At 44.2% G+C, this 22,310-nt stretch overlaps 1 protein-coding gene across 1 annotated transcript in view; it reads right to left on the bottom strand.

Annotated features, from left to right (window-relative positions):
- Positions 1-22,310, bottom strand: part of FAM81B (family with sequence similarity 81 member B) — a 90,060-nt gene that overhangs the window by 51,073 nt on the left and 16,677 nt on the right. Inside the window, exons 3-4 of the mRNA XM_040420198.1 lie at positions 6,974-7,211; positions 2,413-2,531 (exon numbers count right to left, since the gene is read on the bottom strand). Of these exons, the coding sequence (XP_040276132.1) occupies positions 2,413-2,531; positions 6,974-7,211 (357 nt within the window). The remainder of the gene's footprint in view (positions 1-2,412; positions 2,532-6,973; positions 7,212-22,310) is intronic.

Below are 22,310 nucleotides of genomic sequence, written 5' to 3'. Positions count from 1 at the left end.
TACCTATCTGCTCATCTTCCCTAATGTCCTCTACTCTTTCCCTCTCCGCACGTTGTGCTCCCCTATATTTCTTGTCTTTTTTGTTTTGAATAAAGAACATTTTCTTTATTTTTTTCTCCATAATCTCCCGTTCCATCTTATCCAGATTGCTACATAATCTAGTTTGTAGCATGTTCAATTCCTCCGTTTTGGGGAATTTATCAGTAGTAATTTTTATATCCGCAATTTTTTTAGTGGTTTCTTCTAAAATTACGGTACGTCTTTTAATGATCAGTCTGGTTAAGGCTACCGATTGTTCATATAGTAAGTTGTCCCATTCTAGGTCAAAATCAACACTACATAGGTCCTGAGCTGGAGTTTTACTGTATGATAAGCCTTTGGGGATCTGATTCACTTCTATACATCTCGTAAGGGTTTTAATCTCCCATTTCTGTTTAAGTTGTCGTTTCAGGAGCCCCTCTAATTCCCTAAAGATTTTGCCCATACTAATTTCCTCTATATTTTCACAGATGTCATTTGTTTCAAAGATAAAAGTTATCAACCTTTTGGTTTTTAGATTCTACATGATTCCACATATCCATAGTTCTCAACAGTCCGTGCAGTCACCAGGACGAATTGGTAAATACAGAAAAGAAGATTTGTGAGACGCACAGGACTGAGGAAAAGTCAGGAGGAGGTGCTGCCAGTAAAGAGGATCCGCCCTTCCTCTAAAAGTGTATAAATAATGATAAAAAGTATACTGGGCACACTCGCTTATGCAGAATCATACATTTTATTTGTACATATATAAAATACAATCAATTGGTCTAAGAACACATATAAAATACAATCAAATTGGTCTATGTACGCATTGGCACAATAAAACCATAAATGGGTAAAATGAAATAAATATATATCACCCTAGAATCACCAAATTTACTACAATAAATACAATAAATATAACCAGCCGTAATGAGACTGAAGGTGGAGGGTAATCAGTCCATGCAAAGCGAATAATCAGGATATCCCGACTGGTGGCTTGTGCTAGTTTAGTAACTAGCCTCGCAATGTCATAGAGGATTTACAGTCCTGACTCGTTGGAGGAGAGTAAAAGACTGCAAGTACCCCGAAACGTGTTTGGTGAAGAGACCCCCAGAGTAATCTCAAAGAAGGATATGCTGGAGTTATAAAAAGCTGTGCGGTAATTTAAACCCAATGAGGATTCCGTGTCTTACCAAACCCTGACACGCCGGCGGCTACAAGCGCAACACACGAGGATACACAGGAGTGTGTCGCAGATCAGCCGACGTGGGGAAAGCAACTTTGAGTCCCAGTGCTGGCCGGCTCTTTGCTACTACGGAGCGGTAGCCAGAGGACTGTAAAGACACGGGAAGAAAGTCACAGCACTATCCAGCCACTACAGGAGCACCTGAGAGCGTTCCTGGTCTCCAAGTTTACCAGCATAAAGAACCGCACTGCACAGTGAGTATAAGTGGGACGCCGCGAATACACTCACCTAAGTGAATTGCTCTAACCACAGTCTTTTACTCTCCTCCAACGAGTCAGGACTGTAAATCCTCTATGACATTGCGAGGCTAGTTACTAAACTAGCACAAGCCACCAGTCGGGATATCCTGATTATTCGCTTTGCATGGACTGATTACCCTCCACCTTCAGTCTCATTACGGCTGGTTATATTTATTGTATTTATTGTAGTAAATTTGGTGATTCTAGGGTGATATATATTTATTTCATTTTACCCATTTATGGTTTTATTGTGCCAATGCGTACATAGACCAATTTGATTGTATTTTATATGTGTTCTTAGACCAATTGATTGTATTTTATATATGTACAAATAAAATGTATGATTCTGCATAAGCGAGTGTGCCCAGTATACTTTTTAACTTTTGTTTTTTCAATAGGAAGAGGGTCATGTGACACAAACTTATTGGGAATTTCACAAGAAAAACAATGGTGTGCTTGGTTTTAACGTAACTTTATTCTTTCATGAGTTATTTCCAAGTTTCTGACCACTTATAAAATGTGTTTAATGTGCTGCCCATTGTGTTGGATTGTCAATGCAACCCTCTTCTCCCACTCTTCACACACTGATAGCAACACCGCAGGGGAAATGCTAGCACAGGCTTCCAGTATCCGTAGTTTCAGGTGCTGCACATCTCGTATCTTCACAGCATAGACAATTGCCTTCAGATAACCCCAAAGATAAAAGTCACATATACTAATGTGCCACAAACAGGAAGTTAATATCACCAACCATTCCCATTTTATTAAGGTGTATCCATATAAATGGCCCACCCTGTACATCACCCTTCATGTTCTAAAAATATATTCTGTTCTGCATATAAAAATAGCCTGTTCTAGAAGATATCTTAAAGTTATTTAATTACTTCCGAAATTATAGACACTGACCTGGCCACACGACCTCGCAGATCACCAATTCCAGCTAGGTGTTTCCTGTCCAAGCTTTGTACTGCGAAGCTTGTTCCTGAGCTGACTGTATCTCTAGTTCTTATCTCATTTTCCAAAACCTGCAACAATAAGAAGAGGCATAAATCTCCTGAGAACATTCATTTAGCAGCTATTACCACTCTCAACATTATTACACTGCATTCAATAAGCTGTTATGAGAAAACAAACGTTTCCCATAAATTCCCCAGATATGCTGTCTAATATGTAATATATTTCACTACTATTTATCATCCTCTATTGTTTCTTTGTAATGTGCTTCTTTCCATATAGCCCTTCATAACCATAACCTTCAAATCCAATTCAGTTAAAATAATAATAAGGCCTCATGCACACAACTGTTGTTTCGGTCCGCATCCAAGGCGCAGTATTTGCGGCTTGGATGCGAACCCATTCACTTCAAAGGGGCCGCAAAAGATGACCTGTCCTATCCTTGTCTGTTTTGCGGACAAGAATAGGCAGTTATATTAATGGCTGTCAGCGCCATTCTGCAAATTGCAGAACGCACACGGACGCCATCCGTGTTTTGCAGATCCGCAATTTGCAGACAGCAAAATACACAACGGTCATGTGCATGAGGCCTAATAATATTACAAACCGGATTCCAAAAAAGTTGGGACACTATACAAATCGTGAATAAAAACTGAATGCAATGATGTGGAGGTGCCAACTTCTAATATTTTATTCAGAATAGAACATAAATCACAGAACAAAATTTTAAACTGAGAAAATGTACCATTTTAAGGGAAAAATATGTTGAATCAGAATTTCATGATGTCAACAAATCCCCAAAAAGTTGGGACAAGGCCATTTTCACCACTGTGTGGCATCTCCCCTTCTTCTTGCAACACTCAACAGACGTCTGGGGACCGAGGAGACCAGTTTCTCAAGTTTAGAAATAGGAATGCTCTCCCATTCTTGTCTAATACAGGCCTCTAACTGTTCAATCGTCTTGGGCCTTCTTTGTTGCACCTTCCTCTTTATGATGCGCCAAATGTTCTCTATAGGTGAAAGATCTGGACTGCAGACTGGCCATTTCAGTACCCAGATCCTTCTCCTACGCAGCCATGATGTTGTGATTGATGCAGAATGTGGTCTGGCATTATCTTGTTGAAAAATGAAGGGTCTTCCCTGAAAGAGATGATGTCTGGATGGGAGCATATGTTGTTCTAGAACCTGAATATATTTTTCTGCATTGATGGTGCCTTTCCAGACATGCAAGCTGCCCATGCCACACGCACTCATGCAACCCCATACCATCAGAGATGCAGGCTTCTGAACTGAGCGTTGATAACAACTTGGGTTGTCCTTGTCCTCTTTGGTCCAGATGACATGGCGTCCCAGATTTCCAAAAAGAACTTCGAATCGTGACTCGTCTGATCACAGAACAGTCTTCCATTTTGCCACACTCCATTTTAAATGATCCCTGGCCCAGTGAAAACGCCTGAGCTTGTGGATCTTGCTTAGAAATGGCTTCTCAACGGCGGATGGCACAATGGATTTTGTTCACTGACAATGGTTTCTGGAAGTATTCCTGAGCCCATTCTGTGATTTCCTTTACAGTAGCATTCCTGTTTGTGGTGCAGTGTCGTTCGGGCCCGGAGATCACGGGCATCCAGTATGGTTTTACGGCCTTGACCCTTACGCACAGAGATTGTTCCAGATTCTCTGAATCTTCGGATGATGTTATGCACAGTTGATGATGATAGATGCAAAGTCTTTGCAATTTTTCGCTGGGTAACACCTTTCTGATATTGCTCCACTATCTTTCTGTGCAACATTGTGGGAATTGGTGATCCTCTACCCATCTTGGCTTCTGAGAGACACTGCCACTCTGAGAAGCTCTTTTTATACCCAATCATGTTGCCAATTGACCTAATTAGTGTTAATTGGTCTTCCAGCTCTTCGTTATGCTCAAATTTACTTTATCCAGCCTCTTATTGCTACTTGTCCCAACTTTTTGAGGATTTGTTGACACCGTGAAAATTGGAATGAACGTATTTTTCCTTTAAAATGATACATTTACTCGGATTAAACGTTTGATCTGTCATCTACGTTCTATTACAAATAAAATATTGACATTTGCCATCTCCACATCATTGCATTCAGTTTTTATTCACAATTTGTTTAGTGTCCCAACTTTTTTGGAATCCGGTTTGTACAATATAGTTTAGTATATTCCTGAAGAAGACACAATGAAGACACACCTGAGAGGGACCTGTGGAGAAAAGTCTGAAGCTGTATTCCATTTCCATGACCATCTGATTGACTAAATATTTATAGCACTCTAGGGCAACCCACAACCCCCACCCCTTCTTCCCCCGGTTTTATTCTGAAAAACAAAGATTTAAATGGTTTCTAATATACCAGGTTGGTCATGTGAATCTAGGTAAATACTGTTTATGGAAGAAAGCAGGCATGTTTTTCTAATCCTAGATAACCCCTTAAACTAAGTATTATTCTTCCGGGAAGAAGCCAGGTTTATTGGCGAAACGGCGTTGGGTCAGGAGTCGGCCGAGAGATCTTTGCACCACTCAGGGTATGTTTAATCTTGTCCTTGTACTTTAACCTCAATCTCTACAATTGCCTCCTTTGCACTTTGTTTGGGGCGTTGCTGTCATGAGGTTTTGAGGTATGCTTTTTTAGCTAGCATTCTTTTTTCCCTGTTATTTTCGTGCACTGATCTCCCGGCCTCTCCTTGGGTCCTGCTCCTCATCTGTGTGTCCTGCCTTGTGCTGCCTTCTTTTATCATGCATGTATGTATTGTTCATATATATTTATAATAAAGTATTTTGGATTTTCATATATATACGAAAGTCAGTTTCATTTTTTGGTGATTATTATGACTCCTTGGGGGTCCGTTTTTTCGATTTATTCGATATTTATTCTGTCCGGTTAATATTGGTTGACCAACAGTACAGCAGACAAACAAAATAGTATGGGGATGAATAGTATGTGTAGTACTGATCATTCATCTCCATACAGCAGCATCATTTCTACATTCCCAATGATTACCAGCTCTATAGGCCCGTAAAAGAGCCCTACTTCTTCTCCATTTACCCCCTTGTATATTATTCCTCAAATCTGATGCTTTATCCAGCATTAACCCCACACACCTTGGCTGGATTCTTGTACAAACCACTTTTTATCCTCAGATTGGTAGAGGTCAAACACCCAACACCCTCACAAATCAGCTGTTCTAATCAGCCGCTGTTACTGGAAATTACTGGAGCTTAGCTCCTATTCAATTGAATGGGAGCTGAGCTGCAGGAACCCGGCACAGCCACTACACAGTGAATGGAGCTTCTGCCGTCATCCACTCGTCATTTCTGGCACCAGCTGCTGTAAACAGTTGATCGTGGGGGTGATCTATCTGATACTGATAACCTATCCTGGGGATAGGTCAAAAATATATGGGACAACCCCTTTCATATTAGAAGATGTGCATACAGTCTATGAAAATGTGTAGAAAAAAATTACAACAAAACTTATTTATTTAAGGATGTGTATACTAATAGAGGAGAAATAAATCCAAAATGCCAAAAAATGACTATAACACATACAATATAATTGTAAAAAAAAATGCTAAAAATTGTTTTCTGTTCAATTTTGCTTACAAAGAATCTCAGAATTAGGGCTTTTCACACGACCGTGTGAAGCCCGTGCCCTTGCTGTGGACCGCAAAGTGCGGTCCGCAATGCACGGGCACCGTCCGTGGGGCAGGCGCATGGGAATCGCAGACCCATTCACTTGAATGAGTCCGCGATCCTTCCGTTCCGCAAAAAGATAGAGCAAGTTCTATCTTTTTGCAGTGCGGAACCACGGAACGGAAACACAGAACGTACTCCGTAGTGCTTCCGTAGTGTTCCGTTCTTCCGTTCCGCATCTCTGGATTTGCAGACCCGTTGAAATGAATGATGCGGAATGGCCACGGAACGGTGCCCATGTTTTGCGGATCCGCAAATGCGGTCCGCAATACGGCAACGGGCATCACACATTCGTGTGAACGAGCCCTTAGGCTGTGTTCACACTTAAAGGGATTGTCCAAGTTATTTTTATTGAGGACCTATAATCAGGATCGATCATCAATATCAGATCACTAGGGGTCTAATACCCGTCACCCCCGCCGATCAGCTGTTTAAGAGAAGGCGTGCACCATGCCAGCACTGCCTACTCATCATTGTTTACCTGCTAGCCATCGCATTCGCAACGTGTAATTACACCTAAGCCGTCCCATTCATTTCAATGGGGTGGCTCGTGTCTATACACTTGTAGGATAGGATAGGTCATCAATAAAAATAACTTTGACAACCCCTTTAAAATAATGACAGAAACCATGACAAATGCTGCACCCGTCACATGTTGTACACCTGACAGTCCCCATTGACTTATAATGTGGTCCACTGGGGTTCCGTAGTGATGCTCATTTTTTGATGAGAAAAATAGCACTGTATGCTATTCGAACAGAGCCTACGTTATGCTCATTCAGTTAGCAATATCATACCTCAATATCTTTGCCCAGTTGCTTGACTATTTGTATGACTGTCTGCATGTGATTTTCAAGCAAGCGTTGGGCCATTAAGTCCCAGTTCTGACCACGGTTTCCTCGCAGCATGGATACATCTTCTTTTATCTTGAAGGCTTGATCTAGGAGAATAGTAGTGGTCTTTTCTTGATTTACTAATCTGTCTTCTAATAACTCCACTCGATGCCCCGGAATTGCAGGCAAGAAAGACTTCTCCCTAAATGCAAGGAATAGTGAGAAATAAACGGGTATGATCAGAATATGTATGATGTATGTACCTATTGGGACCTTCACTTAAAACTATCTCTCTTGTCATGATAACTGATCTACACATAATCTGCCACATTATCCATGCTAGGGCTTCATGCACACAAAGATTTTTTTTTTTCGTGTCCATTCCGGGTTGTTTTGTAGACCGTATGTGGAACCATTCACTTCAATGGGGCAAAAAAAAATGGAAATGACTCTGTGTTCATTCTGTTTCCGTATGGCCTCATGCACACGACCGTTGTGTGTTTTGCGGTCCGCAAATTGCGGATCCGAAAAACACGGATGGCGTCCGTGTGCGTTCCGCAAGTTGCCGAACGGCACGGACAGCCATTGATATAACTGCCTATTCTTGTCCGCAAAATGGACAAGAATAGGACAGGTTATATTTTTTTTGCGGACCACGGAACGGAGCAACGGATGCGGACAGCACACGGAGTGCTGTCTGCATCTTTTGCGGCCCCATTGAAGTGAATGGGTCCGCATCCAAGCCGCAAAAACTGTGGCTCGGATACGGACCCAAACAACGTTCGTGTGCATGAGGCCTATGTCTAATGCTGTTCCGCCAAAAAATAGAGCATGTCCTATTATTGAAGAAAAAAAAGAAAAAAACAGCACACATTAGGCCGAGTTCACATCAGCGTTCAGCCTTTCCGTTCTCCTGCTCAGTTATAGGAGCAGGAGAACGGAAAGGACGGATTCGGCTCATAACTGAGCCGAACGGAGCCTACAGACCCCATAGACTATAATGGGGTCCGTTAGGTTTCCGCTCAGAAGATGATTTTGAAGCGGAGACAAAAGTCCTGCATGCACAACTTTTGTCTCCGCTCCAAAATCATCTTCTGAGCGGAAACCTAATGGACCCCATTATAGTCTATGGGGGTCTATGGGGTCCGTAGGCTCCGTTCGGCTCAGTTATGTGCCGAATCCGTCCTTTCCGTTCTCCTGCTCCTATAACGGAGCAGGAGAACGGAAAGGCTGAACGCTGATGTGAACTAAGCTTTAAACGCGGGTGCAAATCCTTTTAGGGGCCTGCAACCAAGGTCCTAAATGCATATATAGAAGAAAAAAGGCAGCACTCCAGGGATAGTGATGAATAAAGTGGATGGTTTATTGACCCATCTAGCAGTAATCTTTCAGCTCTCTCTATGGAGCTTTTGTCCAGCTGAATAACAAAATCCATAATTAATTGATGAAGTGCAAAATAAATCGCAAATAAGACATTAAAAACATAATTCATCTATCTAACCACGATGGTATCATAATTCTTCAATCGTGATCTCATATAAAGTGCATATCATGGTAAAAAACAGTGACAGTGTTAGTAAAAATACATGATTGTCAATAAAAATATACAAAGTGCTCAGTAGGTGTCAATAACAACTTGATTAAAACCTTAAAAACATGTGGAGTCGTCACATTCGGTCATGATGACATGATGGACCTGCTTGGCGTCCGGAAAAGGGGCCTGCGCATGCGCCGCTGTTCGTGCTCTCGCGAGACACGAAAATGTGCGTCAGAGGTATGGGAACCACATCGAAAATGGCCGCTTGCTCACTTGTATGTAGGGCGCATGCTCTTGCCCTTACAGGCCAGCACACCCCTTTTCTTCCGTGGGAATCATACAAAAATATACAATAAATCAATCAAGGCTCCACAGTAAATGCAGACTGTCGCTGGTCGGAACACAGAAGACCCACGAGTGATCATCAGTTTCCGTGTGTCTGTTGGGGGGGGGGGGGGGGGGGGCGTTGCTGAGAGTCAAACCGCACTCCCTCTCCTCCAGACCTGCCAGCATCTCTGCATCCATGTTGATCTCCCAAGGGTATCTAGAGAACGTCCAAGAAACTACTTGAAAGTATCTCCAACACCAATGAGGACTGGGCATCAGGGTGTCACCTTTGTGTGATCCCGGGCACCCACCCAATTCAAGGGAGTAGCATGGACCATCATGTCATCCATGACTGGATGTTTTAATTAAGTTGTTATTGACACCTACTGAGCCCTTTGTATATTTTTATTGACAATCATGTATTTTTACTAACACTGTCACTGTTTTTTTTACCATGATATGCACTTTATATGAGATCACAATTGATGAATTATGATACCATTATGGTTAGAATTATGTTTTTGTTTTTTTTTAAACATTTCTTTATTTAAGTAAATCATCATACAAATGAATAGGGAGGATGCAACCTCCTAGTGAAGTAATTAATAAACATAAACGTCACATTGGAAAGCAAGTCTTAATGCAGGACTAACACATTTTTTACAATATGTTGTCGGGTGGAGTCAGATCAATGATGAGGCGGGAAGGATGCAGCTAGTGTACGAAGGGGGAGAATGGTTTTAATCCCCTCTTCTCTAGCACTTAACAACCCAATCCATTTCCTCAGGGCTTACTTATCACAACACACCTTCTATGGGGATTTACTAAGACCTCTGAGTTGGTTTGAGAGCTTGATATGCAGTCTACAAGACCCCCCCCAAACTTATATCACAGCTCTACAATAGACTCAGATCTCCAGCATCTTTTGTACCCCCGTCTTTCATAGGACTTTGGGAGAGGGACTTGAAACGCACATTTTCTCGCAAAGAAATCGATACGATCTTAATCTTCTCACACATTTCGTCTAGATGTGTAAGACTTCAAGAAAACGGGTACAAAATCATCACTAGATGGTACAAGACCCCAGATATTGTCTCCCTATACTCTGAAACCACTTCTGACGTGTGCTGGAGATGCTCAGATACCAGAGGTTCCTACCTACATATTTGGTGGGATTGCCCAAAATTGCTCACTTGGTGGGAAAGAATCTTCCAAATAAGCAACCAAGTATGCGGCGCTAATTTCCTCCCATCCCCAGAAATAGCACTCTTAAACCTATATCCGGCCAACCATAAGACCCCTATTCTGGGCCTCTTCAAACACCTAATATGTGCTGCCAGATTCCTCATCCCGAAATTCTGGCTATCTTCTGACACCCCCTCCATAGAAAACTTGCTCCTTAAAGTGGACCAAATTCATAGATTTGAAGAAATATCCTCTTGGCAAACTCTGGCAAGAATGGAAGATATTTAGAAGTTTGGACGTGTAAGTGCGTGTAAAATAAATCGCAAATAAGACATTAAAAACATAATTCATTTTGACATTAGTGAACTTAAATGTTCACTAATGTCAAAATGAATTATGTTTTTAATGTCTTATTTGCGATTTATTTTGCACTTCATCAATTAATTATGGATTTTGATTATGTCAATTGTTTGCACTATTTATGTATGCCACTATGCACATGTTATTCAGCTGGACGAAGGCTCCATAGAGAGAGCTGAAACGTTGCTGCTAGATGGGTCAATAAACCATCCACTTTATTCGTACTATCCCTGGAGTTCTGCCTTTTTTCTTCTATATGTCCTATTATTGTCCGCATTATGTTCCCTTCTGCAAAATGTGGAATGCACAAGGCCTGTAGGCGTGTTTTGCGGATCCACAATTCACAGACTGCAAAACATCCAACAGTCGGGTGCATGAGCGATGTGTTGCAGTAGGACTGTCACTGAAAATCTATTTCATACATGAATAGAGTTTTTTTGCAAACAAAATTTACATGTATAGGAGAGTAGCAGAAATTTTTGTAACAAATATGACACATGTGAACCTGGCCTTAGAGTGAGTTCGGGCGCCACAGAATAAAATCTGCAGCAATTAAGTAGCTCATGTTCATTTTGCCATGGATTTAACTCTTAATAAGTCATGACCAGGTAAAACTGACACAACAGTGGCAAAAAATCCATCCAAGTGGGATTTTTGTCCGACTGTCGCATCGCAGCATTTCGCATGTCTCAGTGTGACACCATTGACTATCATTATAAAAAATGTCATACGACATTGGTGCGACATGAATGAATGTCGCAGTGTAGCCCTAGCCTAAAAGTTTGCATTCACACTACTCCTGATAATGAAAGCTTTCCAAAAGGTATGTTTGTCCTGCTTTCCTCGACCCCTACTTAGTGCTGTCAGCAGTTTAGAATGGTCAACACTGCTGACAGATTACCCTTAGGCCCCTTTCACATGGGACAGATTACCCTTAGGCCCCTTTCACACGGGCGAGTATTCCGCGCGGATGCGATGCGCGAGTTGAACGCATTGCACCCGCACTGAATATCAACCCATTCATTTCTATGGGGCTGTTCACATGAGCGGTGATTTTCACGCATCACTTGTGCGTTGCGTGAAAATCGCAGCATGTTCTATATTCTGCGTTTTTCACGCAACGCAGGCCCCATAGAAGTGAATGGGGTTGCGTGAAAATCGCAAGCATCCGCAAGCAAGTGCGGATGCGGTGCGATTTTCACGCACGGTTGCTAGGAGACGATCGGGATGGAGACCCGATCATTATTATTTTCCCTTATAACATGGTTATAAGGGAAAATAATTGCATTCTGAATACAGAATGCATAGTAAACTAGCGCTGGAGGGGTTAAAAAAATTTTTTAGTCCACTTGATCGCGCTGCCCGGCTACCCGCACATTTTCCCGCAACGCCCGTCTGAAAGAGGCCTTAAATTTGTTTTTGCTTTGCAAAAGGAGAAATCTGGAGTGAACATCCATGGTATGGGCTCGGATTTTTTATCCATGTCCATTCCGTTTCTTTTGTGGCCTGTATATGGAACCATTCACTTCAATGGGGCCACACAAAAAAACAGAAATGACTCTTATTTTATTGTCCACGTTACGGACAAGGATAGGACTGTTCTATTAGGGACCAGCTGTTCCGTTCTGCAAAATCCGTATTGCACACGGCCGGTGTCTGTGTTTTGCGGATCCGCAAATTGCGGACTGCAAAATATCCAATTGTTGTGTTCATCGGCCCTAAGTCTGTAATATAAAATGCAATAGGTAGATTTGAAAAAACAAGATCTATCTATGCAGCATGAAAATCCATTTCATGTAACTGGGGTTTTGTTGATTTTTTGGGTGGAATTTGCATTAAAATATTACCAACAAATGAATGTTTGAAAGTGGCCTAACATGTTGAGCACCTGGGTGTCTATCACATGACCAGCACATGTAACATTGTATGTGTGGACTATATACTATATAGTCTGTTCTATACAAAATGCTATAATACAGGGTTGGTGAAACCTTTGAGGTTGACCACATTATCAAATTTTACAGTTTAAAGGGACTGCAATAAGGGTCCATTCACACGTCCGTGTGTGTGGATCCGCAAAAAACGGACATCGGCGATGTGCATTCCGCATTTTGCGGTCCGCACATCGCCAGCACTTAATAGAAAATGACTATTCTTGTCCGCAAATGCGGACAAGAATAGGACATGTTCTATATTTTTCGGGAACGGAAATGCGGACCCGGAAGTGCGGATCCGCAATTCCAGGTCCCATAGAAATGAATGGGTCCGCAATTCCGTTCCGCAAAATGCGGAACGAAATTGCGGACGTGTGAATGGACCCTAACACTTACAGAATTTGTGCAGTTTACTACAGAATCTCACATTGTAATATTGCTTAGGCATTGTGCCACATCCACCTAGCAAGATGCAATATGGCTGTGACTAGGGATGAGCGAACTTGTGTTTTCAAGTTCGGAGTACAAGGTTCAGGTTATCTAAGGCTCCTTTCACATGGGCGAGTTTTCCGCGCGGGTGCAATGCGTGAGGTGAACGCATTGCACCCGCACTGAATACCGACCCATTCATTTGTATGGGGCTGTTCACATGAGTGCTGATTTTCACGCATCACTTGTGCGTTGCGTGAAAATCGCAGCATGCTCTATATTCTGCGTTTTTCACGCAACGCAGGCCCCATAGAAGTGAATGGGGCTGCGTGAAAATCGCAAGCATCCGCAAACATAACATGGTTATAAGGGAAAATAATAGCATTCTTAATACAGAATGCTAAGTAAATTAGGGATGGAGGGGTTAAAAAAAAAAAAATTAAACTCACCTCATCCAGCCTGGCTCGTCTTCTTTCTTGTTCTTTGATTATCTTTGGTGACGTCACTGCGCTCATCACATGGTCCATCACCATGAGCGCAGAGCCATCACATGGCCCATCAACATGGTGACGGACGATGTGATGAGCGCAGTGACGTCACCAAAGATCCTTTTCTCCCAGGTCCTCAAAGAAGAAGAAAGACGAGACGGGCTGCGCGAACAAGTGGATGAGGTGAGTTTAATTTACGGCATTTATTTTTTTAACCCCTCCATCCCTAATTTACTTAGCATTCTGTATTAAGAATGCTATTATTTTTCCTTATAACCATGTTATAAGGGAAAATAATAAAATTTACACAACACCGATCCCAAACCCGAACTTCTGTGAAGAAGTCCGGGTTCGGGTCTGGGTACCAAACATGCCGATTTTTCTCACGCGCATGCAAAACGCATTAAAACGCTTTGCACTCGCAGGGAAAAATTGCGCATTTTCCCGCAACGCACCCGCATCTTTTCCTGCACATCACCAGCATGTCACGGCGGACGGGATCTCAGATACACAGATAAACCAACAAACCAGATTCTAGGAAAGAAGCAGGGGAAGGGGCAGCTCCTAGCAAATCCCTGACTTCTCTCCCTACCCTGCTAAGCCCACATTCAGACCTTGATGGTAGGAATAATGTGTCCTCGTGCCTGGGCTAAAATACCCTAGGATCCCTGAGATGGTAAAAAGGGGGATAGGAGCAGCCTGCTCCCTCAGAACCTGGAGGGGACAGAAGATACACAAACAACCTAGACAGCAAACAACAAAAACAGAAACCAAACTTATCTGATCTGAGCTGGAACAGACAATCCTTCCTTCCTTGCTTCCAAGGCCAGACTGATTTCTATAACCCGCACAGAACACTGGGATTGAGTGAGATTTAAACCAATGACCCCACCCGGTGCACCTGAAGGGAGGCGGATCCAGCACGACTCCAAAACAAAACAAAAAAAGTAAACACATGCTGCTATTCTGGCCGACCTCCGCACATAGTCAGAGCAGGGCATGACACAGCAACGCCCGTGTGAAAGAGGCCTAAGAATTCCGTTATGGATTCTGCTACTACGGACCATAAGTTATTCTAAGATAACCCGAACCTTGTACGCCCTGCTCTCCCGCAATGCCAGTCCGGTATCTCACGGACCATGTTCCACGGACGTCTGCATGAGGCTTTAGTTGTGATCATCTCCTTTTCTACCCTCTAAAGCAGGGTTGCTCAACCTGCGGCCCTCCAGCTGTTGCAAAAGTACAATTCCCAGCATGCCCTAATAGCTGGAGGGCAGCAGGTTGAGCATGCCTGCTCTAAAGGAACAACTTTTAGCAAATGAATGAGTGGAAAAAGTGCCCAAGGGTTACTGAAAAGGGTTTAGGCAGAAACCCTTCTGTCCTATGTGGGGAGCCTGGTTTGATCCTTGCTATGGGGCCCTTACTTCTCTATGTATGCCACTGCTTAAAGGGGTTGTGCCAAGTTTTGAAGCGTATCTTTGACAGCCCCATAAAGAATGAATGAAGTGGAAGAGTGCATACCAGACTCTCCATTAGATTGGGAAAATTCAACAATCCCTGTTATCTTGGCTTTTAGATACTTGTTTCTGTTTTGCTGCTTGAAGATAGCACATCTCATCTATCAGGTTAAGTAAAATGAATGTGGAATTCACCAGGTGGCTGGAACTGTGATGGAGCTAATGAGGATCTAAATTAATTGTGCTGAGTTTTCAGACTTGTGCTGAAGGAGGTGATAGGAAAAAAAACAATTATCACTATAAAATGGTTTCACATAATGGGGGTCTTTTATCAAAGACTGGATTTTTAGGCCGTTCTCTGATAGCACCTGCTCTGCCAGAGGAAGTGCCTAATTAATGACAAGGCACAGGCCTCCTCCTAAATTAGGTGAATCTCTGGCAGTCGGTGCGCCTGGAGTGAAAACTGTCCTAGCCCCTGACTGAAGTAGTCTTCGCTGCTTTGTTATGGCTGTTTCCAGGTGTAAATGTTAGTAAATTTCTGGGGCCAATGCCCCGGCCCTCGCCACACCAAAGTGGCGAGGATGGCATTTAAAAATGCTAAAAACTGTTGTAGCAATTTTAGTAAATGACCCCCAATGTTTTGTTTATTTGTAGCAAAAAACACAGCGACCAGTTGTTACATGTTGACCAATATAAAATTTTTAAATGCCTTAGGTCACTTTCACACTTGTGTTGTTAATTCCGGTATTGAGAACCAGCAGAGGATCTCAATACTAGAGTTAAATGGATCCGTTTTGATTTTGCATATCAGGATGCATCCGTTCCGTTAGGAAGCGGTTGTGTGAAATCGAAACAGAAAAAACGGAGCAGTCGCTAAATACACTGAAAGTCAATGGGTGATGAATCATTTTTTTTAGGCTCCTAAAAAAAAATTGATCCATCACCATTGACTTACATTGTTTTCAGTGACAGATCCGTTTTTCTAAGTTTTTATGAACAGACACAAAACCACAGCTTGCAGCAGTTTTGTGTCTGGTCACAAAACGGAATGCTAATGGAACAGAAGACATCCTGATACATCCTGACCGGATCTCTTTCCATTCAGAATGCATTAGAACTAAACGGAAACATATTTTTTCCCACTATTGAGCTCCTCTGCCGGATCTCAATACAGGAAAACAACAGATGTGTGAAAGTAACCTTACAAACATTGCTTTTTTATAGTGGTGTTTTATTATAGTTTCCTTGTGTTTTTTGCTCCCATACCTTTTTTTTTTTTTTTTTTTTTATTGCAGCATGCTCTCGGTGTGCCATTATTTAGACTTCACATAGGAAAAATATTTTCTCAATAGAAAAAAAAAATGTCTGAAAAAAATGCAAGAAAAATACTATGGGAGTCATTTACTGTACTGAAATACACCGGCTACTTTCACACTTGCGTTCGGTGCGGATCCATCTGGTATCTGCACAGACGGCTCCGCACCTATAATGCAAACGCTTGCATCCGTTCAGAACGGATCCGTCTGCATAACAGCTTTTTCAGATCTGAGTTTTCACATAGTGAAAACTCAGATCCGACAGTATATTCTAACACAGAGGCGTTCCCATGGTGATGGGGACTCTTCAAGTTAGAATATACTAAAAACTGTGTACATAACTGCCCCCTGCTGCCTGGCAGCACCCGATCTCTTACAGGGGGCTGTGATCCGCACAATTAACCCCTCAGGTGCTAATTGTGCGTACCATAGCCCCCTGTAAGAGATCAGGTGCTGCCAGGCAGCAGGGGGCCAGACCCCCCTCCCTCCCCAGTATTAAATTCATTGGTGGCCAGTGCGGCCCCCCCTCCCTCCCCAGTATTAAATTCATTGGTGGCCAGTGCGGCCCCCCCTCCCTCCCCAGTATTAAATTCATTGGTGGCCAGTGCGGCCCCCCTCCCTCCCTCCCTCCACAGTATTAAATTCATTGGTGGCCAGTGCGGCCCCCCCTCCCTCCCTCCCCAGTATTAAATTCATTGGTGGCCAGTGCGGCCCCCCTCCCTCCCTCCCTCCACAGTATTAAATTCATTGGTGGCCAGTGCGGCCCCCCCCCCCCTCCCTCCCCAGTATTAAATTCATTGGTGGCCAGTGCGGCCTCCCCTCTCCCCCCCCCCCCTAATTAAAATCACCCCCACCATCATTGGCAGCCAAGACACTACTGCAGTCCTGGCTGCCATGGTTACTTAGCAATTTTAGAAGCATTATACTTACCTGCGCTGTCTGTGGCCGGCCGGGCGCTCCTCTTACTGGTAAAGGTCTGTGCGGCACATTGCTTATAGACCTGTCACTTACCAGTAGGAGGAGCGACCGGCCGGCCACAGACAGCGCAGGCCCCTGCTGCCTGGCAGCACCTGATCTCTTACAGGGGGCTATGATACGCACAATTTCCCCCCTCAGGTGTGGCACCTGAGGGGTTAATTGTGCGGATCACAGCCCCCTGTAAGAGATCGGGTGCTGCCAGGCAGCAGGGGGCAGTTATGTACACAGTTCTCAGTATATTCTAACTTGAAGCATCCCCATCACTATGGGAACACCTCTGTGTTAGAATATACTGTCGGATCTGAGTTTTCTAACTCAAATCCGATGGTATATTCTAACATAGAGGCGTTCCCATGGTGATGGGGACGCTTCAAGTTAAAATATAACATTGGATTGGAGAAAACTCCGATCCGATGGTATATTAATAGGGACTCCTGACTTTACATTGAAAGTCAATGGGGGACGGATCCGTTTGCAATTGCACCATATTGTGTCAACGTCAAACGGATCCGTCCCCATTGACTTGTATTGTAAGTCAGGACGGATCCGTTTGGCTCCGCACGACCAGGCGGACACCAAAACGCTGCAAGCTGCGTTTTAGTGTCCGCCTCCAGAGTGGAATGGAGCGGAACAGAGCCAAACTGATGCATTCTAAACGGATCCTTATTTATTCAGAATGCATTGGGGATGAACGGATCAGTTCGGAGCCGCTTGTGAGAGCCCTCAAACTGATCTCACAAGCAGAACCCCAAACGCAAGTGTGAAAGTAATTAGACGTATTTCAGGCGCAGATGGTGCATGAATTCCATGGAGGACTTTTACAAGCCAAAATCATGCAAAAAAAAATTCTGTGTTCGTGATGACATCAGTGATAAAATGATCAGTGTTTCATCTGTGAAGATGTCCGTGCAGAGTCTGTTTTTTGCCCTCTGTGTGTCATCTGTATTCCATGTACACTCCGGAGCATCTCCTACCAATGTTCAGTGAAAACCACTGACCGAACACGGATGCCATATGTGTTCTCTCACTGTTTTTCACTGACCCAGAGACTTCAATGGGCATGTTTGGACCGCATCACGGACCAAATTAGTGCATGTCTTCATTGTTTTTCCACTGACCCATCATCAATGGAAAACCACTGATGTGTGGACAACCACTTTAAATACAATAAATCTATGAGATGTCAGTGAAGAACACGGACAGTGTGAACAAGGCCTTAGGTTTTAAATTATTGCACTCCCCAACACATTATTACAATTATGACATACAGTATTAAAATATCACACTATTACAATTATGAAAATATTACAATAATCATATTTGTTACAATAACTATTGTAAGCAAGGCCTTCATTCATGTAATAATAAATGTAACAATACTGACACGTGCATTTCTGCCTGTAGGATCCCATTGTGATTCGGTGGACTTACTTTAAAAATACAATGCTTTATTTATTTTGTACTGATTATGAACTTTAGCCTATATTATATTATAACTTTGCAGGTTTCAGAGCTGCAATCTTGCAGCACTTCCTGCTTGTTCGGTGTCTGTACAAATTTTCATCTAGGAAGTACAGCTTTTACAACAAGCACAGCACAGTAATCTTATGTCATTAAAGGGGTTGTCCGGGATCAAAGTAAATTTTTTTTTTAAAGTGAACTCATTGTTAACAGGTGATTCTAGGTCCCCCCATATGTTTTAAGGTATTTTCGCCATTTCTACACGGCTCCGACGGTCCCCCACGCACTGTTTACATCTCTGTTTATTTTTGTCTAACTTCCTGCCGCTCTAAACTGTGGGTCCCAGTACAGCACGGCATCACGTGCTTTCAGACGACTCTCATCTCCGCCATGACTCCGCCCCTCATTGTTATTCCGCCTCCTGCCGCACATCGCCACGCCCGCCATGCATCCGCCCCCCTTGAAAGACTCACTTCCAGCTGAGAATTTGTGTAATGAATACTGGGCATCAGAAAAGTATGGGAAAGGTAGGAGATATTTATGTCCTTGTTAAACAATCAAACCAATGTCCCCAATCCCAGACAACCCCTTTAATATTAGCTATGGACGTGCATTTTAAAGGCGCTTAGCTAAGCCATTACAAAGGGATTGCTGAATGTCTTCAGTCGTAGCCAGCTGAAGTCTGAATGCAGCTCTAGAATAGAATATAATGTTAGAGTATTACTTAGTGGACGCTCCTTTACGTTTGCATATACACATTATGAACATGACAAACATTCCTGTTCACAAAATGTGCTTTTGTTCATGATATTTTCAGGTGTTTCTGACTCTAGCGCTGTTTAGCGGCTGCTATTAGGGCAAACAGCCCCAATGGTCACCTGCTGTTGAACTGATATCATTGCTGCAAATGTAACACCCCAGAGTTGTGTTACAAAAATCTTTTACCCCGCTACAACCTGTTAAGTGTATTTACCTTGTCATCTAATGTAATTTTATATAATATTCTCACAAATGTGCATTGTGAAACCTTGTTAATAGTATTTTGCTGTAATATCCATGTTCACCAGCAGGTGGCAGCAATGTGTCTGCAAGGAGTTAACTCAGTTTAGTGTCCCTAGGCTGGAATAGTACATTCCAGTTTAATTCCCCCCTCTGTGAGCAGAGTGGCTGTGCCCACATCCTGCCTCATGGTGAGGGAAGGAAGTTAAGTTAGTGTGCCAGCCACCCCTGCTAGGGGAAGGCTGTGCCTGTAGGAGCTCCCAGATATAGGGATCCCAAGCCAGGATCTTGTCTCGGCTGAGACATTGATCATCATCCCCAGCCTGAGCCCTTCAGTCTCAGCTGGAAGAAGCAAGCAGACAACTCCAGTTCCAGGAAGAACCATACCCTGTGAAGATAGCTGTGAGTACAGATCAGAGACCCAGGAGAAGCCAAATTCCTCCTCAGCTAGTCAGTCCCCAGACAGCAGAAGATAGAAAGCGCAGAAGCCAAATTCCTGCCACATTACAGAGCTAACAAGCAGACGTCCCTTTCCTGCAAAAGCTCCAGGCACATGATAGAGCAGAAGATATATTCCTGCCACACATTGCCAATACCTGCTGGGACCAAAGACTAATGCTGTACCTTGCTCGGATAAAAGCTATCACTAGTAAAGACAAGTTTGAACTTTACCCAAGGTCTGGATCTCAATTACTGCTGCGAATTCCTCAATTACTCCTACTAGCATCACACTCAATTTATTGCAAGTGAGCCAGGATCCAGGAGTCCAGCCGTACCCAGGTAGGAGACACCGTTGACACTATTACCACTACCATACAGAGACATTACACCGCTCTGGCATTCTTAACCTGGTATGTGAGTTACAACACCTTAAAGGGCCCTGTGCTAGTACCCTGCACACGCTGCAATTGGCGTCACAAACAAAACTATAGACTATTAAACCCATATCCTGACCCACTGTAACTTTACCCGCGGCCCGGCTCATTGCAAAAGTGGCGTCACTGGAACAGGATCGGATTGAATTGTGTGCCTATCCCTGCATAACAGGATCGGATTGAATTGTGTGCCATAACAGAACCGGATCCAATTGTGTGCCAACAGGTTTAAATTGCATGTTTAACAGTACTGCAAGATCTGAAGATTGTGCCAAAACCCTGAAAATTTACTTTATTGCTTTGTTGCTGTGCCAGAAAGCACTAAAACGTGCGCACCAGCACTCAAGGGGTTAATTCGCCATATTTGCAAAATGGCGGCGCTTCTTCATGCCTTTCAGAAGCAGGAAAACTCAAGAACACCCTCTCAAGAGCGCAAAGATGCCAAATACGCCCCCCTAGAAGCGGGAAATCTAAAGCCTGCCTACCAAGAACTTTGCAATGCGAGCCAAGGGAGTGCAGACTCCTCCCTTTGGGCACCACCCTCTCTTCCTGAACGTACCCTGACAGAGGAGCCAAGGAAGATGGCGCTCCCTTCACCTAAATGGTACCAGATGGCGATACAGGGAGAACTCATCTACGAGGCTACCTTACCTGAGATCCGGGTCTCCCAGCTCGTGAAGAGAGCCGGCCCCTGCACATTCGGAGTGTCCCTAGAGCCTGTTTATGCCGCAACTATTGGAGAGATAGCCGCCGCCGATCAAGTCAAGATCTGCGCCGCCAAGTGCCCCATCGCCAGCGACCGATGTCCAGGCCCAGGAACAAGCCGTGTCCTCCAAGGAGCCAAACGCAGTTCCGAAAACAGCCGCGATCGCCAACGATGACCACCAGGAGGCACCGGAACCGGTCGCCCACCTGCGAAATCAGGTAGGAGCAGACATGCTCCCTGAGGCCCAGGCCCGGTCCGAAACTGCCCTTCACCGCTCCCGGTGGGTCCTGAAACACCTGATAGGCCCAAGCCTGCTCCGCTAAGCACACCTACTGGTGCAGCGGAGGCGGCCGGAACTTCCACTTCGCCGCCCAGAGCCAATAGCGCCAGAGCGGGACGCTTGAACCCGGAGGTCCCCACAGAGATCACTACCCATGCCCAGACGGCCTGGAAATATAAACCAGCCGTGGAAGAATGGGTGAAACAAGTTATAGATGATCCCCAACCAGGAGACCCTAAGCTAACAGATGTACTGGGATGTTACTCTGGTTCTCAGTTGAAAGAGGAGTGGGCTTCCTACAAGACAATCATTCTGGGGCTGAGATATTTGTGGGCCGCCGCTCTGTTAAGCGCCACTACTTGCCCCAGGCCCGTCATAATCTGTACGCAGGGGACCAGGTGGAATACACCCCCATGCGATCAGTCCAAGGCCCATTTGGTGCCGGAGTGACCCTGCTGGCCAAACCTTTAACCCCTGCCGTTACCCCAGAGACCTGGCAGGAGGACCCAGGCTCTGCAGGGAGAGTCCGCTGTTTGCAAGAAACTCAGGATGGAAGATTACGTTTCAGGGAACAGCCACAGCCTGAGCTTGAGCCACTCATCCCTGACCTGGCTGCCCCACCAACGCTGCGGGTGGGCCAGATAAATAACTTGGTTCTCACTTTTAACCCCAGGGTGCAGCCATATGTGCTACCATGGAAGCAGCCCTAGTCACCCTCTGTTTGCCTACCAGAACCCCTTCAGCCGGAGGTTTTAACCGCCTCTGCACCGGCTAGGGATCCCAGCTTGCAGCATGTCACTACTGCTTTCAACAGGATGACTGCACAGCCACCACCCAAAGACACCACCAGAGGGCAGTGGCGTACTACTACAGCTGCGACTTTGAGCTACTAGAGGCAAGAGCGCCTCCTGATGCGCTTCAGTAGCTCGAGTAGCGAGGAGGACCTGGACGTCCTTCTCTAAAATGCTA

The sequence above is a fragment of the Bufo bufo genome, chromosome 2 (assembly GCF_905171765.1).
Source record: "Bufo bufo chromosome 2, aBufBuf1.1, whole genome shotgun sequence".
Classification (NCBI taxonomy): domain Eukaryota; kingdom Metazoa; phylum Chordata; class Amphibia; order Anura; family Bufonidae; genus Bufo; species Bufo bufo.
The sequence above is the reverse complement of the archived record's forward strand: the minus strand, read 5'-3'. Positions and strand labels throughout refer to the sequence as shown.